Raw genomic sequence first — 17,875 nt, forward strand, 5'->3', positions numbered from 1 at the left:
GTAATAAGAAAATCATTTGTAGAAAGCGATTTAGGTTAGGTTAGGTTGAACATTTCTTTACATTTTTATACTCTCATTTCGATTTCTTATTGTTAGATTTCATAAAAATATATATATTAAATGAGAAGTTTTAATAAACAAAATATTGTTACATCGGCGCAGTCGTTGGGTGATAAGTAATGCAAGAAAGAGACAGCAACACTGCACTGTGACGTAGGTTCGTTGTTAGCAATTCGGGGAAGCGAGCGATAAGGCCGGGCCCGAGCTTGATGAGGGTGACTGATAAGAGACGCGTCTAGTGGCATTTAATTAATCGAAAAGCTATCTTTGGAACGGTTAGAGCTACGGCTCTGGGACCCGGCGCAATCGATTCAAATGGGGGGCTAAACCTTTTTTTTTTTTTTTTTTTTTTTTTTTTTTTAGTTTCGACGCATCGCCAAGTCGACGCGCGGGGTCTGGCACACTCCCGTGGTTCTAGCGCATTCGTTGGTTCTGGCGCGTGCGCCAGAACCAACGAATCCCAACTACTACTGCATTACATTAATAATTCAAATTGAAACAGAACACCTCTTTCTTTGAAGTCGGTTTAAAATGCATGACTTTAATAATTATTATGAAACCATCATTTTAGAGGAAGTTATAAAAACGAAGAAGAACCTATCTTATCTTTTAACTTCAAAGTGAACTCTTAAATAGCGTGGAAATTAATATGACGATAACATCATTTTATCCTTGTGTTCAGTTTCTTAACAAAGTACACGGATGAAGCGTAGCAAGAAACTTTTAACAAACTAAATAATTATCCTGTAACAACGTTGGCCGGGCTTACTGCTATACAAAATGTCTATCTTTTTATTATATGCTAGTGATCCACTCGTGACTTCGTCCGTTTTAACTGCATAGTTATTAATTTACTACGAGTAATGTCTGTTACTCTCGTTTTTTAATAATAATAAATATTAATAACTATATTAAAAAGTAAAATTTAACCAATTCCATAAAATATTTATATAAGCAAACTTTATTTACAATGATATAATTTTTTATTTATAAATCGATTGTAATAAAATAAAAAAGTTAAAGGATCACCAAAATGTTAAGGGAAGCTTACCAAAATATTCTTGCAAGAGTCAGTGGTAAGAGAGGTAGAGAGAGACCTCGGAGGAGTTTCGAAAATTTAAAGAATCGATGATGTCAAGTAAAACGTGTGAAGACCTCCGGAGAGCATGCATGAGCATGCAAAAAATCGTAGCATTTTACACAAAAAAAAAATACTTAATGTTTATTTATAACAGTAATTAGTTATGATTACAAATAGAAAAGAACTTCTAAAATTATTTAATTATAACACGTTTAAGTAAAACTATTCCATAGTAGAATCGTCGTCGGTTAGTAGGAAAGTATGTGATTCTATACGACATTTGTGGTTTAAATATCCAATAAGAGAATATTGAAAATATTTTCACTTCCTCTATCCGGTTAGACAGTATGGCTTTGAGTTCAGATATTCTTTTAATTAAGTAAAAAGTTAAAATTAGGATAATGTTTATTTTTAAAGGGAGACGAATAAAATTATGAAAATAAGCATGCCCTCCCTATTTTTCATAAAAAACGCCATAATTCTGGATCTTGCTGTTAAATTAAGTATCTGCAGTAATTTTGCTAACTACTCATCAAATTATGTTCACAGAACCTTTTATACTGTATAAAACGGGCATAACTTTTATTTGAGGCCATCGTAACGCAGACGCACAACCATATTACTATAACGTGATGGTGATAGGTTCGATTCCCACTTGGGAGAAGAAATTATTATTTAGTAGATATTAGTTGTATTTGTTCACTCTGATTTCAAGGTCTAAGCGTGGGTTGAGTTCCGCAATTCAACATGTAATGTCTCGAAAATTCGGCGGAAAGTGGAGAACGAAGTGTCTTAACACTATGTTAGAACCTAGTGCTAGCATAAAATAACATAGTAACAAATACCTTACTAGTAAAATTTGGACAACGTCAAAATTTATTACAAATGTACCAGCAATACGTTAGCGTTCCCAGCTTCCTATAAAACTTAACTTCGTTGTGCTATGAACCGAATTCTGAACTTCATAATTGGGCAAGTGTTGCCATGTCTGACATGTCTAATAAAGTAATAAAACTTCAATTTGTTAAAGTTCATCGTCGGTACATCGAGAAAACTATGAAATATAGATATTAGGAGCAAGAAATTAATTTTGACTTTGACTTTGAAACTTTAATTAAGCTTTACTATAAAATGTTTAAAGATCTAATCATATATGAAATTTATCCTACAAAAACAGCACAAATAAAAATATCAAAAAATATCCCCACTTCAGTAAAATTATTTAAATCCATACCTTCATTTCTTAGCTCTAGTGTAAAGACAAAACGCCACGTTGAGTTCTGCCACTCAACACGCAATACAGTCCAGAACTCGACGGAAATTGGGGTTCCCCAAAACCCTGCTGTGTGCGGGATACAGCGTGAAACTGAAAAAAAGTTATTGTAAGCAACTTTCACTCGGATGGTACACGGATATATATAAAACTTTGCTATCTAAATACAATGTGTCCACTAATTCAACGTTTCTTTTTACGCTATATAAGAACATTATTACCGAGTCCGTAGCGTTAACTCTTCGAATAAAAAGCAACCGTCGCGTGGAGCTGTTAAGAGCTATTTTCCTCAATTAGGTACTGTACACCAGACTAGATATCTTTTTAGCTCTTGGAAAGATAGAAGGAGTTTCTGGTTAATATTACGCAGTCTGATAAAAAAAATAATAATAAAAAGTTTTAATACATACTTTTTCTTTCATATGCTACAAATTTGTTATAAGTTGATTATCTGATAATTATTCATTGTAAGTTGATTATTTAGTAATAGTTGCTAATGGCCGCCGCTGGCAAATAAACTTGACCAGGATACTGTCATCAATCAAGAAGCGTCAGTGTTGCCAGAACTGTTGAAAAGAATATCTCTTATAAAAAAGCAGACATGTTAAAAGTTTCACTTGTTAATAAAGTTTTAATTATGTTTCGTGCTTTGCAACTTTTTTATAAACTTTAATCAATTTGTATATTTCGTCAACTGTTATGAAGTTAAGGAAGGATTAAAAAGTAATTAGACGCCAATTTGCACTTTCTGAACTGGAGGTTGTTAATTATAACTTTTTTTAAATTAGATAATGAAGATAAATTATACATGTTTTTTTATACTGTATTGTTTTATATTAAATCTCGTTATGTCTTTGATATTTCATGTCGATTCAAACAGAATATTGAAGTATTATATTAATAAAGATGCAACTTAATTGATATTAATAAATTTAGAAAGGACACCTGTGACGTTAACGAAACGTGGAATTTAGTAAAATTGCCATGGTACTTACACAAAAAAAATATATAACTCGTTCAGAAACGGTAAAACGAATAAGTAGACAGACGATAATTAATGAAATATGCAGAAAATTGACTCCTTTTCTCTCTGTAAAGTAATTAAAAATAAACAATCAAACAATTTCTAGGTCATAAAAGAAACAATACGATTTTTATTTTATTTATTAAAAGAACAATGAAAAGTAATTCAATACTGAACAATACTGGTAGCAACTTTGCGCAATCTCCACGATGCCTATTTACTTAAGTTTGGGACATTTGAAACTCGTGAAGGTCGTCGTAAAAATTGTTAAGAGCAAAGTTCTGGTTATGTTTCCTATAATATTAGTATTTGTTTACATTTCTTATGATATTAAATAGAACTGGGTTATTTATTGAAAAATTTTCTACGATTTTTCATTATGGGAATCATTTAAAATATTTTAAAAAAAATATCGTTTATTTTTAATTAGACCATTGATATTTAAAGTAAAGATATTAAGGCTTTTTTTATGGTCTTATTAGGTCTCCAAAACTTTCCTCCCCATATATCTTGGTATGTGTTAAATTTACATTTAAGTTAAAAAACTAATAAATTACATTTAGAATTCGGTTTAAAATCATTTAATTCAACCATTCATAATTTATTTGTTACAGAAAGTGCAACGGAGTCAAGACAGGAGGTAGGATCGCGTAAATCGCCAGCACATCCATCTCGCATCTCCGCTGGTGAGAGTGGTAAAGCTTTAATGATTGATGTCCTAAATGTTCCAAGCTTTAAAAGATTACAAAGAGAAATGCTTTTATGTATATTAATATTCACGAGTGGCGTGAACTTAACTTGCATAGATTTTACTTTTCACTTATTTTTTTTCAATTTTACGCTGTATTCTGCATATAGCAGGGTAGGGAAGGAACCTAGTGATAAGATACTCCGTTCCCCACATTCTTCAGAACTTTCGAGACCATTAAAAAAAATGAATGCTCCCTATTCTGGAGTCATTGCGTGTTGAGTGGCGGAACTGAACGCCGCGCTTTCCCTCTCCATCAGAGCAAGGAAATTTAAGGAAAATATTAGTTTATAATTATAATTTTTTACTTGGCAACATCCATGCATGTCTTTAGTTATATAACGACGAATTACGACATATTCCTCATGGGTATGTAATATACGTAAATTATTCACAAGTCAGACTTCAAGCTTACTTGCTCAGAATTTCTGCTACAAGTTAAATACAGCGATTTAAATAAAATTGTTATAATAATGTCATAGTGGAATTGGTAATTGATAAACTCGCCTGCAAATATATATGAATATTTTATGATAGATTTGATTATACTTACTTACTTAGTTTCACCCTTTATCCCTAGCGGGGTAGTAAGAAAAAACGGAGAGAAAACGCTACGGCCTCTAATTACCTCTTTCGCTTCGTCGACTGTTTGATTATATATTATGTTAAAAATGTAATATTATATTCTAGTATTTAGTTCTCTGTTTTTCTTTATTTTCTATTTTAAGTGACGGAATTCTAGCCGCGCTTTGCCTTATTACCAGAGACAGTATTAATCGAAACAACGACTGTCGAGCTTACAGTCAGACGGCCTCTAACTTCTTATTTTCATTCTGGAATTTCTGTCGTCTCGTTTATATTTTGTATCGTATTTCTATTGTTAACTGTAAATACGTAAGTAAGGATGTTTCAAAGGAAAAAACAATAAATGTTTTATAAATGAATCGTGACCTTATTTCTTTAAGTATCTTTTAATATCGCTGTGAAGAATTGATGTTTAATTCATTATACGTAAGATGGTTGTTGAAATATTTAAAATAACGCTAATATTATGCGTACCATTATTCTTACAAGGTAAAATTTTTCATGACTTTTTTTAAGGTATAAAAAGTACTTAACGTAAAATGCATTAAATAATATTATATTATCATATAACAGGTGTTCATTATTAAAATCATATTAACAAAATCTATACGAATTAATTATTTTTAGCTAGCATAAAAAAATTACATGACTCGATAAGGACTCGAGCCGTCCAAGTGCTCTGACCACTAAGCCATACGTAGAAAGCAACTTCTATCATTTTTCTTCTTTATTAAGGAATCGCTTAAAAAATTAAATATGTATATACGTTTTCTAAAATATTTCTTTATATCCACATACGTCGTCCCGCCTTATAAATCTTGTAATAGGTAAGGTAACGAAATTCTAATCACTAATATTCTGTTGCAAATAATGCAATTTGCATACTTGATGCCAATATCGTATTTTACATAAGTATATCTTACATGACACACCTCCCAGGAGAACTATGAATTATTCAGTCACTGAGGCCGTCATGGAACATGGGCATAAGCGTGTGACTGTAACGCGATGGATGTGGATCGAATCCCACTTGAGGAAATTAAATATTTAATATTTTCATTTCTTCGCTTTAGGCAGCTTCAAGAGGCTTTCAAGTCAGAGGGCGGAGAATTCAACATGCAATTCCTTCAGAACTCGACGGAATCTTAACACTGGATGTCCTCTGCCTACCTGATACTGAAAAAAAAACTCACTATTATTACTTTCAAATACATTACAAATATACCACTATGGTCATACATACGATAACTTCTTTAGATCAGCTTCACGATTCCGCATAGATAGGCAGAGAGAACCTTGTGTTAAGGCACTCTGTTTCCATTAATTAGATAACTTTTTATTCAATTTCCTAAGTTATATGAATTCGTGTAATAAATTTCCTAATATTATGTTAGAATGGAGTGGAGTGACAGGAGGACCACCTGCTGAAGTGGTACTGCGTTTGCATCCCTCGCCCTCATCTTCATATCCAGGACAAAATTCTAGGACAAACCAATCAACATCTGAAATTGGTAAGTCATCTGTGATAATCTAATTAAGAAGAGGATTATTTTTAAAAAGCTTAATTTAGAATGTTATATTAATTGGCATGAATTGGCTCCGTCGCTCTCGAAATTTCTTAACACAATTATATTCAGGTAAGTATGAATATTTTAAATATTTCAAGCAGAAAACTTGCATATTCATAATTAAGAAAATAATTTATTTTAAAAAAAATATTTATTAACTTCACGGTGTTTCCCGCATATGGCAGGGTAGGCAAAGGGAACTTTTTTAAGATACTTTTTTAAGACATTACGATTGGCGGAACCCAACGGTGCACTTTCTCTGGTTACCAGAAGAGAACAAATAAAAACAATTTATTAATATTTTTTCCAAAAAATTTTATTTTTCTTACCATGACTCGTTCCAGAAACTGGCTGAAACTACATACATACGTACTTCTGCACCGCATGGTCTGTATGTAGTAGCTATACTCATTATTATTATTTCAGAAAGAGGAAAACCTACCGACTGTCCTCCCGCCGACGTTTTCCTACGATTACACCCTACAAGTACAACGAATCCTGATATAACGATTGCAAATTTATCTTTAACGAATATCGGTTAGTAATTTGTCTCTATTTAGACCACTAGTACGAATTTCAAATAGCTACAAAGCATCTTTTTTTTTTAAAGTAGGTAAATATGTATGTAGACAGTCAATAGAACAGTATAGACTGGCTATATTGTAATAATAATTTATTTTTTTATTTCATATGATAATTTTGCCTTTATATTCATTGTAGATAAACTAAATGCAAAACATAATTACCAATAGTTAAAACGCAAATTTGTAAAATATTTTTGGTATATGCTTTAATTTTTTCTATTATTATTATTAGTATTTTTTTTATTTTTATTTCTAGTTAAAAATGTAAGTTTATGAATGATTTATCATACTAGATACTAGGGTAAATGGTAATAAACATAAAACGATATTTGATTAAAAAATTGATAATTAAATCAGCTTCAGACAGTATCCTGCATACGGGCAGAGGGTACTTAGTGTTAAGACACTCCGTTTCTCACTCTGATATTAGACTGAAATAAATTCTTATACATGCATACTAATACTTATATAGATTTAATATCAGTCCAAATCTAATTGCCGACTCTGAGTGCGGTTCTTAGACAAGTAGTCAACGATAATTGCGTACGTGACTTACGAACAATACAGTATGAAAGGTACTCTAGTGGTAAATGATTGATGAGATAACGGCAAGAAAACCATGCTATATGTGGAATTTATATATTACACAAACTTTTGCCCGTGGTTTTGTCCTGGAGGTTAGATAGAAATAATTTAATATTTTCGTTTCTTATTTCTGGTACGAGACAAAGCGCGGCTTTGAGTTTCGTCACTCAATATCCAATGCCCCAACAATACGGGGAAAGTGAGGAACGAAAGTGTCTTTATGGGAACAGTCTTATCACTAGGTTCCCAAATTCCTTCTGCCTACCGCTGTTATATATACATCGTAAAGGAAAAAAGTTCCCGCGCCAACTCTCTCATGGACACTTCGAAACGAATAAAAATGATGATGTATTATAGATGATGATGTAAAATATAATACATAACCTTCCTCGATAAATAGACTATACAACATAAAAAGATTTTTAAATTTCAAACTGTAGTTCCTGAGACTAGCTCTCTCAACCAAACAAACTTTTCATATTTATATAGGTAGTATACATGTATAGATATGTAGTAAAAACATATAGTAAGTATAGATAGATATATAATAGATATATAGTAAATATAGATAGATATATATTAAGTTACATGTTGACAATTTATTTCGTTAACCATCGCCTGCGGCTATCAGCCATACACAATGTATTGAAAACATACGAGTATATTTCACTTCGAAACCAATTACACGTTTATTGAAAATGTTCGGATACACAATGAGGCCAATTTGTATAGAAAAAATATTCTAACCGCAATTAGTTAATATTCAAAGAAAGGGGAAAATAAAAAGGTATAATGGATTTACATATTTTATTTCTTCGCAGATGCAAAGTTTCTTTCTTCATTCTATTCAAATTATTCTTTTTACAATTTCTTATGTCTTCATATATTTTTTTGTGAAACATATTTATTTTTATTTAATTAAGTTAACAAAATAACTTGAGTAATCTTTGAATGTACTGTTGAGAAATTTCGTTCTCTACATTTCATTCGATTTCGGATACTGCGTGTTGAGAGGCGATACTCAACGCTGCAACAATTATTTAATGTTAACATGACAAATGTGGTTCATTACAATTAAACATATGAAAAGTTGTTCATTGCCTACTTACAAATGAAGGGAAAGTGAAGGATTCTCTGTCAATTTTATAAAATTTTGACAGAAAATGCAAGATCTTCAAGCTGTATGGAACCTTGTCGAGGCATTGCGTGGAGAGTGGTGGAACTTAAATCCACATTTTTGCCTTGGTACCAGAGCTATGAAATACAAATATTAATAAATAATAATAATTCCCCCGAGTAGGAATCGAACTCATAACCCTCGCGTTACAATCACACGCTTTGTGCCCCCATCAAAAATTATATTCTACATTAATCCTAAGCTTCTCAATTCCATATCTTATTGAACAGATGGTGGCGGAGTAGTGGTGAGAGCTGAAGAAGCATTGATAGTCGCGTTTGTCCTCCTCCTGTGGGTGGCTGCAATAGCGCTGTTCTTCAATCGTTGGGGCAAGATCAGGTGCGTCTATAAGCTGTACGTAGAATCCATGCTTTTAAATAAATATTGATAGCTTTCTAATTTTAAAACATATTTTAAAATATGAAAATGTTATGGAAAATTATGAAAACAAAAACAAATTTAGACGAAATTATAGGCTAATTGAATATAGTAGGTACTAGAGGTTATAAATTTAAATTAGATTTTTATTTTCTGACTATCAACAATTTATTTATATAGTTATACGTATATAATCAGCATCATAAAATTAAGTTATGAGAATATTACACGAATTCCTCCTTATATATATTTCGTATTGCTTTTATCTTCGCCTCATTACCAGAGCTTATTCCTCGAGTGGGAATCGAACCCACAACCGGTCGCTTTTGCAGTCTATAAGCTTGTGCTCCTGCGCCAAGAACTCATACTACCTTACATTATGCATATTTAATATTTAGATATTATTTATAATTGTTATACATATAGTTAATTTTACAATTTAAAATATGAAATCTTGTTATAGGATGCTAGAGCCATACCAGCCAAAATTTCAACAGCAACACAGACAAAGTTGTGCGCTCGCGGAAAATTCTGTTTCAGTTCCTCCACACGTAAGTCAGCTTAATACTTTAGCAGCTCTTTATCTATATATATAAAATCGAAAGGTCACTCACTCATCACGAAATCTCAGAAACTACCAGAGCTAGGAATCTGAAATTTTGCATAAGAGTTATTTATAGGACGTAGGTGCTCACTAAGACGGGAATTTGCAATATTCGACTTCTAAGGGGTTGTTTTTGGGGTTGAAAGTTTGTATGAAACTTCGTTACTACAAATGCTAGGAGTGTCAAATTTTGCATAGACGTCACTAGGACGTAGCCATGGAGACAGAAATTAATAATAACCATAGTTCACGCGGGTGAAACCGCGAGTGGGCCGCTAGTTACTTATATAAACTGAAATAGTAAATTAGCATTACATTAGTTTGGCCGATTTAACCCAATAATTGTAGGCCCGAAATCTATTAAAAGGAATTGTAGTTTTTTTAGATTCATATTTTATTCCACATATATCAGAGAAGGCAGAGTGAACCTCTTACGTATAAAGACACTAGGTTCCTTGCTCTCGAAATACACACTGTATGTTATATGGCGGAGTTCAACGCCGAACTTTATTTTAACAGAAAAGGCATATAAACAAACATTCCTGCAAGTAGGAGTCGAAACCACAACCATCAATCTCTCTGTCTCTCTGGCTATATAATGGAAAAGATATATGTAGATGATTTCTTAGTTATGTATTGGTTAAATAGTGCAGTGGATCTATGTCTAAAGTAAAAGAAAACTTTAAGATGTGTCAAATCACTCAATATTTATACGTTCTTCTCTTTTTATTTTAATAGTGATATTAAGTTTATTAAAATTAATCTCATGTTTAACCATTTAACCTACTAAATTATAGCTTATAGGGAGCTACTTACATATATGTATGTTCAGAATGTCCAAATTAGTCTGCTATTGAAGACAGCCTTCAGTCTGATGTAACAAACGACCTACATTTGTACATTGAATAAAATATGGCAATTGGTGCTAATCACATTTCTTTGATAATAGACGTTCCTCTTTACTGTTTATTAATAGCAAGTAGAAAAATAATATTTAAAAACAATTATTTGTTTAAGTAAAGGCCATTGTTGTTAGGTTAAATACCACAATATAATCATTCCTCCAAATGGGGATTCCCACAACTGTTTATAATATGGTTATAATATTTGGAATAATAATTTTCCTAAATTAATACGAGTTTCTATAACAGCACCGTGCGTCTCTTTCCCGAGGGTGCGTGTCCTATGACTACGGCGGGTCCTTCCCTTCATATCAACCTTGTGGGTACCTCGCCCACCGGCCACGACAGGTAATAAAAATTAAATGATATTTGCCTAGTTTCTCATTTAAAATCTTACTTACTTTTTAAACTAGAAAATTTGTCTCTGAATTTCATGTAAAAAACTTAAATGAAGTTCAACAAACAAAATTGTTGTAAACAGAAGGAAAAACAAAAGCACTAATGTTACTATTTTACAAGTAATATGATAGAAAAATAATGTTCATTTTTTAAATATTTCGTAGAACTCAGTATTTGTGGGAAGTATGGGCATGGCTCTCATACCAGAAAGTCCCCCACGGAGGTCTCGTTCCGCTGCCGACCTCCCAGCCTTGGCTCCAGATAACGGCCACACGCCCAGATCCTCGAGAGCTGCCAGTCTACATAGCGCGGTAGACCTTCGAGTTTGTGCTCCGTCCCCTAGGACTACGAGAGCGGCGAGCCTTCATTCTGAAGCACACGGCTCAGTCCAAGTCCACGTCAGAGGTTCCACGACCAATGTTAATAGGAGTCCCAGACGTTTGACTATTACTAATGTGTAATATATTCTATTTTATTGTTTTAGTATTTTTTTATTGTTTAGACAATTTATTTTATTTTTAATAAATATGTTCATTTTTTTCCTCATTACTTGTTAATAATAAATAATCAACTCTCATACTACATACTATTATCATGTGTTTTTTTTTTGTTTATAAAATTATTAATTTTTTATTTCATTATTTAGAATTGTATATTAAAAACCAACTATTATAAATACAATTTTCAATATACATATGGAAGCACTAATTTAAGAGTAATGTCCTAAAATTATAATAAGTCTAGTAATAATGTCTTTAAAATCTTTCTATAAATCTGTAGCAAAACTAGATTCCTTATATCTTTCTCTTCATATCTTCTTCTATTGATAGTTTGTAATATAATAAACTAGATGTGTGGTGCTATGTAAAAAATATAATATTTTTTTCCGTTTCCATTCATAAATAATAAATTTTTCAAATAATTTTTGTTGTATATGCAAGTACTAAAAATAACACATTTTGAGATAAAGAAAAACCAAAACGCCAGAACAGCCCTACTAGCAAGGCTTACGTTGAAATCAATTAATTATTAAAACGACTCTAGAACTTAAGCGCCTTTAAATGCCGTCTAAAGCAAAATCTTTGTTAAACTTCGACCAATTAATGATTCATCGTTTGTGTCTTGACTGTATTGTTCAAATCTGTTTTTGTATAAAATACCTTTAAAGTAAATTGTAATATTATTTGGTAAAAACCTACATATACAAAACTCGACAAAATTCTCTCAACAAAATTATTCTTTGATACAATAAAAATATATGAAATTTACAGAATTAATTACACAAAATACAAAATTAATTATGTATTATCAAATATTTCGTTTAAATTAATTTTATTGATTTCCTCATAATTTAAAATTAAAAGATTTATCCAAATTATTCGAACAATGAAGGGCGATTCGGTGCCTCACAACATAACTACTATATTGTAAAAGTTCTTAAGTAGATCGTAATATAATTCTGAATCCCAACATTTCGTAGTGTAATCTGTAATCTAATTTAGCCCTATCAAATTCGTCCTACTATTCTTAGCTTCTATTTTGACGTTTGTTAAATTTTATGTCATATATTTTGAAAAATAAAACATATAATTAATAGAATGGATGGAACTAGGTTTCAATAAAATAATAACATTATTATTGCAACATAAACATTATTTAAACATAATTATTCCACGGTTAGACCAACCCAGTAGAATGTTTATATTATAAATATTGGAGTTTCCCACATTTGTATATTCAGAAATTAGAAATCGCACAATGAAGTCTTTTAAAATAATTTTATTTGTATTTTGAGTGATGAAATAATCAAACAAAACCTCTACAAAATTATGTAGTATTTTTTATTTCACAGTAATTTTAAAATTTTATCAAAAATGATATTTAAAGCATCAAAAAGGTAATTTCTTATAATTTTCTGCCAACACAAAATTTATCATACGTCGTCCCTAGCTTAGTTCCTAGATTTTCTCTCACTCTACTCTATTTCTAGTCCTAAAATAATTTTATTGCCAAATATGAAATTATCTTGTAAATAATATAAATTAAGTGTAATAAAACAGTAAAGGTTGGAATGGTCTTCAATGAAATAAATTTTTAAGATGCTATAATCGTTAAAACAACATTTTGACTCTACATTAGGTTTTATTATACTGTTAGCTTTAATGCAACAAGGCCTTGAGTATTCTCGAAATTATTTTGAACTTAAGATCTAAGACCAAGATTAATAAATAATTATAATTTATTCATTCATTTATACAGTTAAACATATACATATATAAATTACAACCAACTGAATAATTCAACAAAAATATTCATTTGTAAATTTAAAACAAAGTGGTGCCTAATTATCACTAAATATATTTAAAAGATTTTTTTCTTAACTCAGTACAATAGGTCTAGAAACGTGAACAAAAATCTCATAAATGTCTAAAGATTTCTGCATTTTTAAGATTTTTTAGCCATTATATAATCAATAAATTATATATAAATTATCACCTGTCAGTGTTTCAGTATTAAATTGTATAAAATTTAATTATAAATAAATTATTTACAATCTGCTACATTTCTTTTATTAACTGCTTATATCGATATGTATTGGTACCTATCTTACAGAATTTAATTATTAGTTAATTTGTCTACATTTTCCGCCATATTTCATATTGAGTACTGTGTGTTATAAATATGTCGATTATAATTTAATATGTTAAAAAATGCCAACATTATAAACTCTCCAAAAGAAATAACAACTCGCAACTGTCGCATACACTTTTACAATTGATTCAAAGATTTATATTTAAAACATTACATAATTAATATATCTGTAAGCTTTTTCTTATTACAGTCATACATATATAACGTAAATAAGTAATTTTTTTTATTTCACAATGTACCTCCTGAGAGATTCTTAATTTAATTAATATCAGTGGTAAATATATGAAAAGTAAACTGTTTGAGTGCTAAACTTATTACTTAACTAATTGCAACACAGAAAACAGATCTATTAAGTACCTAAATGGTAGGTACGGAAGATATCTAAAATAGACAAATTAGGATTCAGGTAGAAAATAATAATATATTTCGTTCTTAATAAATCCTAATAGTTTCTAAGCGAAAGGTAAATTTCCATTAAGAAATGAGATCGGTTTACATATACTCTTAACATATGGGTTTTCTCAAGGAGCTCTGGAACCGCAAGAATGTTTGGGCAAATTGGGCACTTAGACTGTGCGTGTGTTCACGCAACTTTGCCATCAAAGTTATAATAGTAGTATCTATCAAAACTATGGATCTTTGAAATATATATGAAAGACAAGTTTTAAGTTTTAGTTAGAGTCATCCATCTGTCCTTTCTCTGTAGACTTGTGAAATATACATATATGAAAGACATATGTAGGGTTCAAGATACTTTTTAGTTGAAGGACTTTTGTAAATTGTTTCTTATTGATATTATATAAAGCTTCACACTGTATTTGCACATAGCAAGCTAGGAAGAGGGCCAATATCGAGATAAATGTCGCGTTTCTTCTACAGTCCAGAAGAAAATAAAATCTCACAACAGCCACCTTACATCACATTCACAGTTTGTCACTGATAGCCACTATACCTGTATTAAGTATAACTTACCAGAACCTTTTTAGGTAGTCTTACAAACGATAAGAATTAATATAATAAAAAACCTTAATTATCTCTCAATATCATATAAACGTTCAAACATAAACAAAAACAAAACGTTATATTAACATGAAAGCTTTTCCTGCATTTTAATTTTTTCTAGCCATTTCCGGTTTCATTTTCGCAGAACCACCAGAAACATTACAAAATCCGTAATGTACAAAGGGTCATAAAAGAATAACGATATTACATCTCGAGTAATCTGTTATGGGGATATTTTTTATCTTGACGCCTCTCTCGTAATTTTTGAGATTATCTATCTTTCCCTCTAGAGAAAGATAGATTACTCTCAAAAATTATGTAGAGTATTTAATAGAACATTTTATCTTTTATTATCTTTTATTACAATTTTTATAATAAAAATCATTGCAATTGCAAAAAATCATTGCAATAAGATAACATTTACGTTATTAATAGTATAGTCTTACGTTTTTCTTGCAGAAACAACATATTTACAATCATAGTACTTTACAAGACATACTTGCTATACAAGTAGTTATGGGTTAATATCTGGTTGAGAATTGTAATTTGTGAAATTATTATATTATAGAAGTAGAAATAGAATAGAAAAAAACTTTATTGCACACAAAAATACAGATAACAGAAAAAAAAAAACAATATATGTTTATAAAATATATGCAAAGACGGCCTTATTGCTTCAAGCAGTCTCTTAGAGGCAACCCTTATATTTAAAAGTACCCTTATTTTTAAAAGTTGATATAAAAGCGTTAGTCAAATACATTTACTTTTATACTTTTAGCATTTGCATTAAATTCTTTGTTTATGGTGATATATAAATTTAAATAAATATTTTAATTTCTCGAGTGAGGATCAAACCCACAACCCTTGCGTTAGTCCTACCTTTTTTCCCCTGAACCACGACGGCTTTTATAATTTAATCTAAATTAATATACAATAATAGCAGGTAGTAACCAAATTACAGGCACGCTTTGTAGTGATTTGAGCAAGAATTCAATATTGATCAAATACCACGTATACTAGAAGCGCTTTTCCAGCAAACTCGATTAAGTGTGAAAAGGAAGCTTTCACAAGATATGGCCGTCACGTTATGAATAAACCCGCTTTAAGGTAAAACTAGAAATATTATAATGTTATTTACAAGAGAATTTACGAAGTCGCCGTAAGTTGTTCCTTTATTTAAATTTTAAAAAAAAATAATAAATCAGGTTCATGCTGTATCCAGCACACAGCAGGATAGGCAGAGAGAAATACTGTTAAGACACTCCGTTCCCCACTTTCCGAAATTCTGATGGTATTGTGTGTTCCTCCACTCTGGGACTCAAAACCACAATATCACGATGCCTCCAGAATCAGCCACTAACTCAGCGGATAGTGGGCGGAGTGTGTTAGCACTAGGCTCTCTCTGCCTATTCTGCTACATGCGGGATATAGCGTGAAACTGAAAATATATATTATACTAGCGGACCCGGACGCGGCTACGCCTGCTTGAAATATAAGAATATAATTTCTATACAAATATAATTTCAACCTAGATGAAATGCTAAAAGTGACTATTATATTTATTTTCATAAGGATGAATATCAAAATGACGCGGTAACGAACGCGGTCGCGTAGCGACGACGTTTGTTATTAACATGGCAGAATAAATTGCATGTCAAATTAGAAAGTATTTTAATTTATTAGTACATATGTGTAATGTAATATTATATAGCCTATAGCACTTCTGAAGAATGCAGCTTTCATACAAAACAAAAACATAATAAATCAGACCAGTAGATCCAGAGATCTTAGCGTTCAAACAAACAAACAAACAAACAAACTCTTCCGCTTTATTATATTAAGTATAGATAAATATATATAAAGACGTGTGAATAGGTTGTCGTTACCATACGGAGTTACGGAGTGCCCACGCTGAAGTTTCGAGGTGATAATAGTGATGATGATAGCCTTCCGGCAGATATCGGTACCCTTGTTAGATAAGCCCATTCAGTGGACTTGGTGGTGGTCTGAATATATAATCTTAGTACAAAATATTTGGACTAAGGATAAGTTATTTAATAAAACTTAAACAATAAATAATTTTCTTAATAAATAATACTTAATTGATTTTTTCCTTTAATAACTCACTAATATAGCGTCCTCCAACTCTATACTAATATCGATTACGCAGTCTACTAAAAACTATAAAATAAACTAAATCTTACAAATAAAATATATACAGTTAAATATTGAAATTTTAACGTAAATATTAATATACAATTTTGACTTTAATAAGAGTGATCTAGTTTTATTTTCGCATAAGATCTTTAGAGATGCAGTGAAAACATAAAATTAAAAGAAACCCAAGATAAAAAGATTAAATGCTAAGAACACTTTCCTTTACTCGAGCTTGCCTTAAGATATAGCGTTAAGATGGCCAACGAGACAGTATTTAAAAAATAAAAGTAAAATCTAAAATATTATAGATGATATTTTAATAATAAAAAGTTACTTTCATGTAAATATTATGTTGTCTAAAGTCGAAGTTATACTTTTTAAAGCATTCACTAAAAGTTAAAACATAGCTATGCCCCACATATATCAGGGTAGGCAGAGTGAATCTAGTGTCAAAAAACTCCCATCTTCATTTGCTACTTGGATTCGTGACATTCTGGTTTTGAGTGGTGAAACTCTACGTCACACCTTGGTCTACTTGAGTGAGGATATGCAATTAATATACTCTCTCTCCTAAGTGGGGCCCGAGACTACAACCAGCCACGATCACCTCGTAAGTACATCATCATATATACAGAAATAAACCAAACCAAATATATGGCCTATCGTGATAATTCTTAGTAATAAATCTTTTCACCTTCCTTTCATAAGACATATTTACGAGCAAAACTCCATTTGTCAACATGAAAATAATAAGCTTCGACAGGTTTACACTAATTGACACTTTCCTATGAAAAAATAACTTAGCACTACTCTTACAACGTAAGATTTTTTAGGAAAACTCGCGTGTGTTCGGTGGCCTTCTGTAGAAACTCAGCACGCAATGTGTTTATATTTGAAGCCGTCATGGCATAGTGAGGGATCCTGGGCCTAGTGTTAAGATACTCCGTTCCCATTAAGACACTGCCGGTCCCAATTTTCCGCCAAATTCTGTAGGCATTGCGTGTTGAGTGGTCGTCTTCAACTGGTCGTTCATTGCCTCGACACCAGACCGAAGAAATAAAAATATTTAATATTTAATTTCCTCGAGTGGGAATCG

General features: G+C 31.2%; 1 protein-coding gene across 4 annotated transcripts in view; it reads left to right on the forward strand.

Annotated features, from left to right (window-relative positions):
- The window catches only part of LOC146533783 (uncharacterized), a 62,312-nt gene extending 48,806 nt beyond the window's left edge, over positions 1-13,506 (forward strand). The window contains exons 3-9 of one of the 4 annotated variants that reach the window (XM_085194917.1): positions 4,053-4,133; positions 6,166-6,282; positions 6,766-6,876; positions 8,916-9,039; positions 9,527-9,614; positions 10,819-10,917; positions 11,133-13,506. In XM_085194917.1, coding sequence (XP_085051043.1) covers positions 4,053-4,133; positions 6,166-6,282; positions 6,766-6,876; positions 8,916-9,039; positions 9,527-9,614; positions 10,819-10,917; positions 11,133-11,429 — 917 coding nt within the window. In that variant the 3' untranslated portion in view covers positions 11,430-13,506. The remainder of the gene's footprint in view (positions 1-4,052; positions 4,134-6,165; positions 6,283-6,765; positions 6,877-8,915; positions 9,040-9,526; positions 9,615-10,818; positions 10,918-11,132) is intronic. The other 3 variants (XM_085194919.1, XM_085194918.1, XM_085194920.1) reach the window with 3 other exon arrangements.
- Positions 13,507-17,875: the final 4,369 nt, after the last annotated feature.

Source organism: Heliconius melpomene, chromosome 12, assembly GCF_056956725.1.
Source record: "Heliconius melpomene rosina isolate 202511_hmr_F chromosome 12, ASM5695672v1, whole genome shotgun sequence".
Taxonomy (NCBI): Eukaryota; Metazoa; Arthropoda; class Insecta; order Lepidoptera; family Nymphalidae; genus Heliconius; species Heliconius melpomene.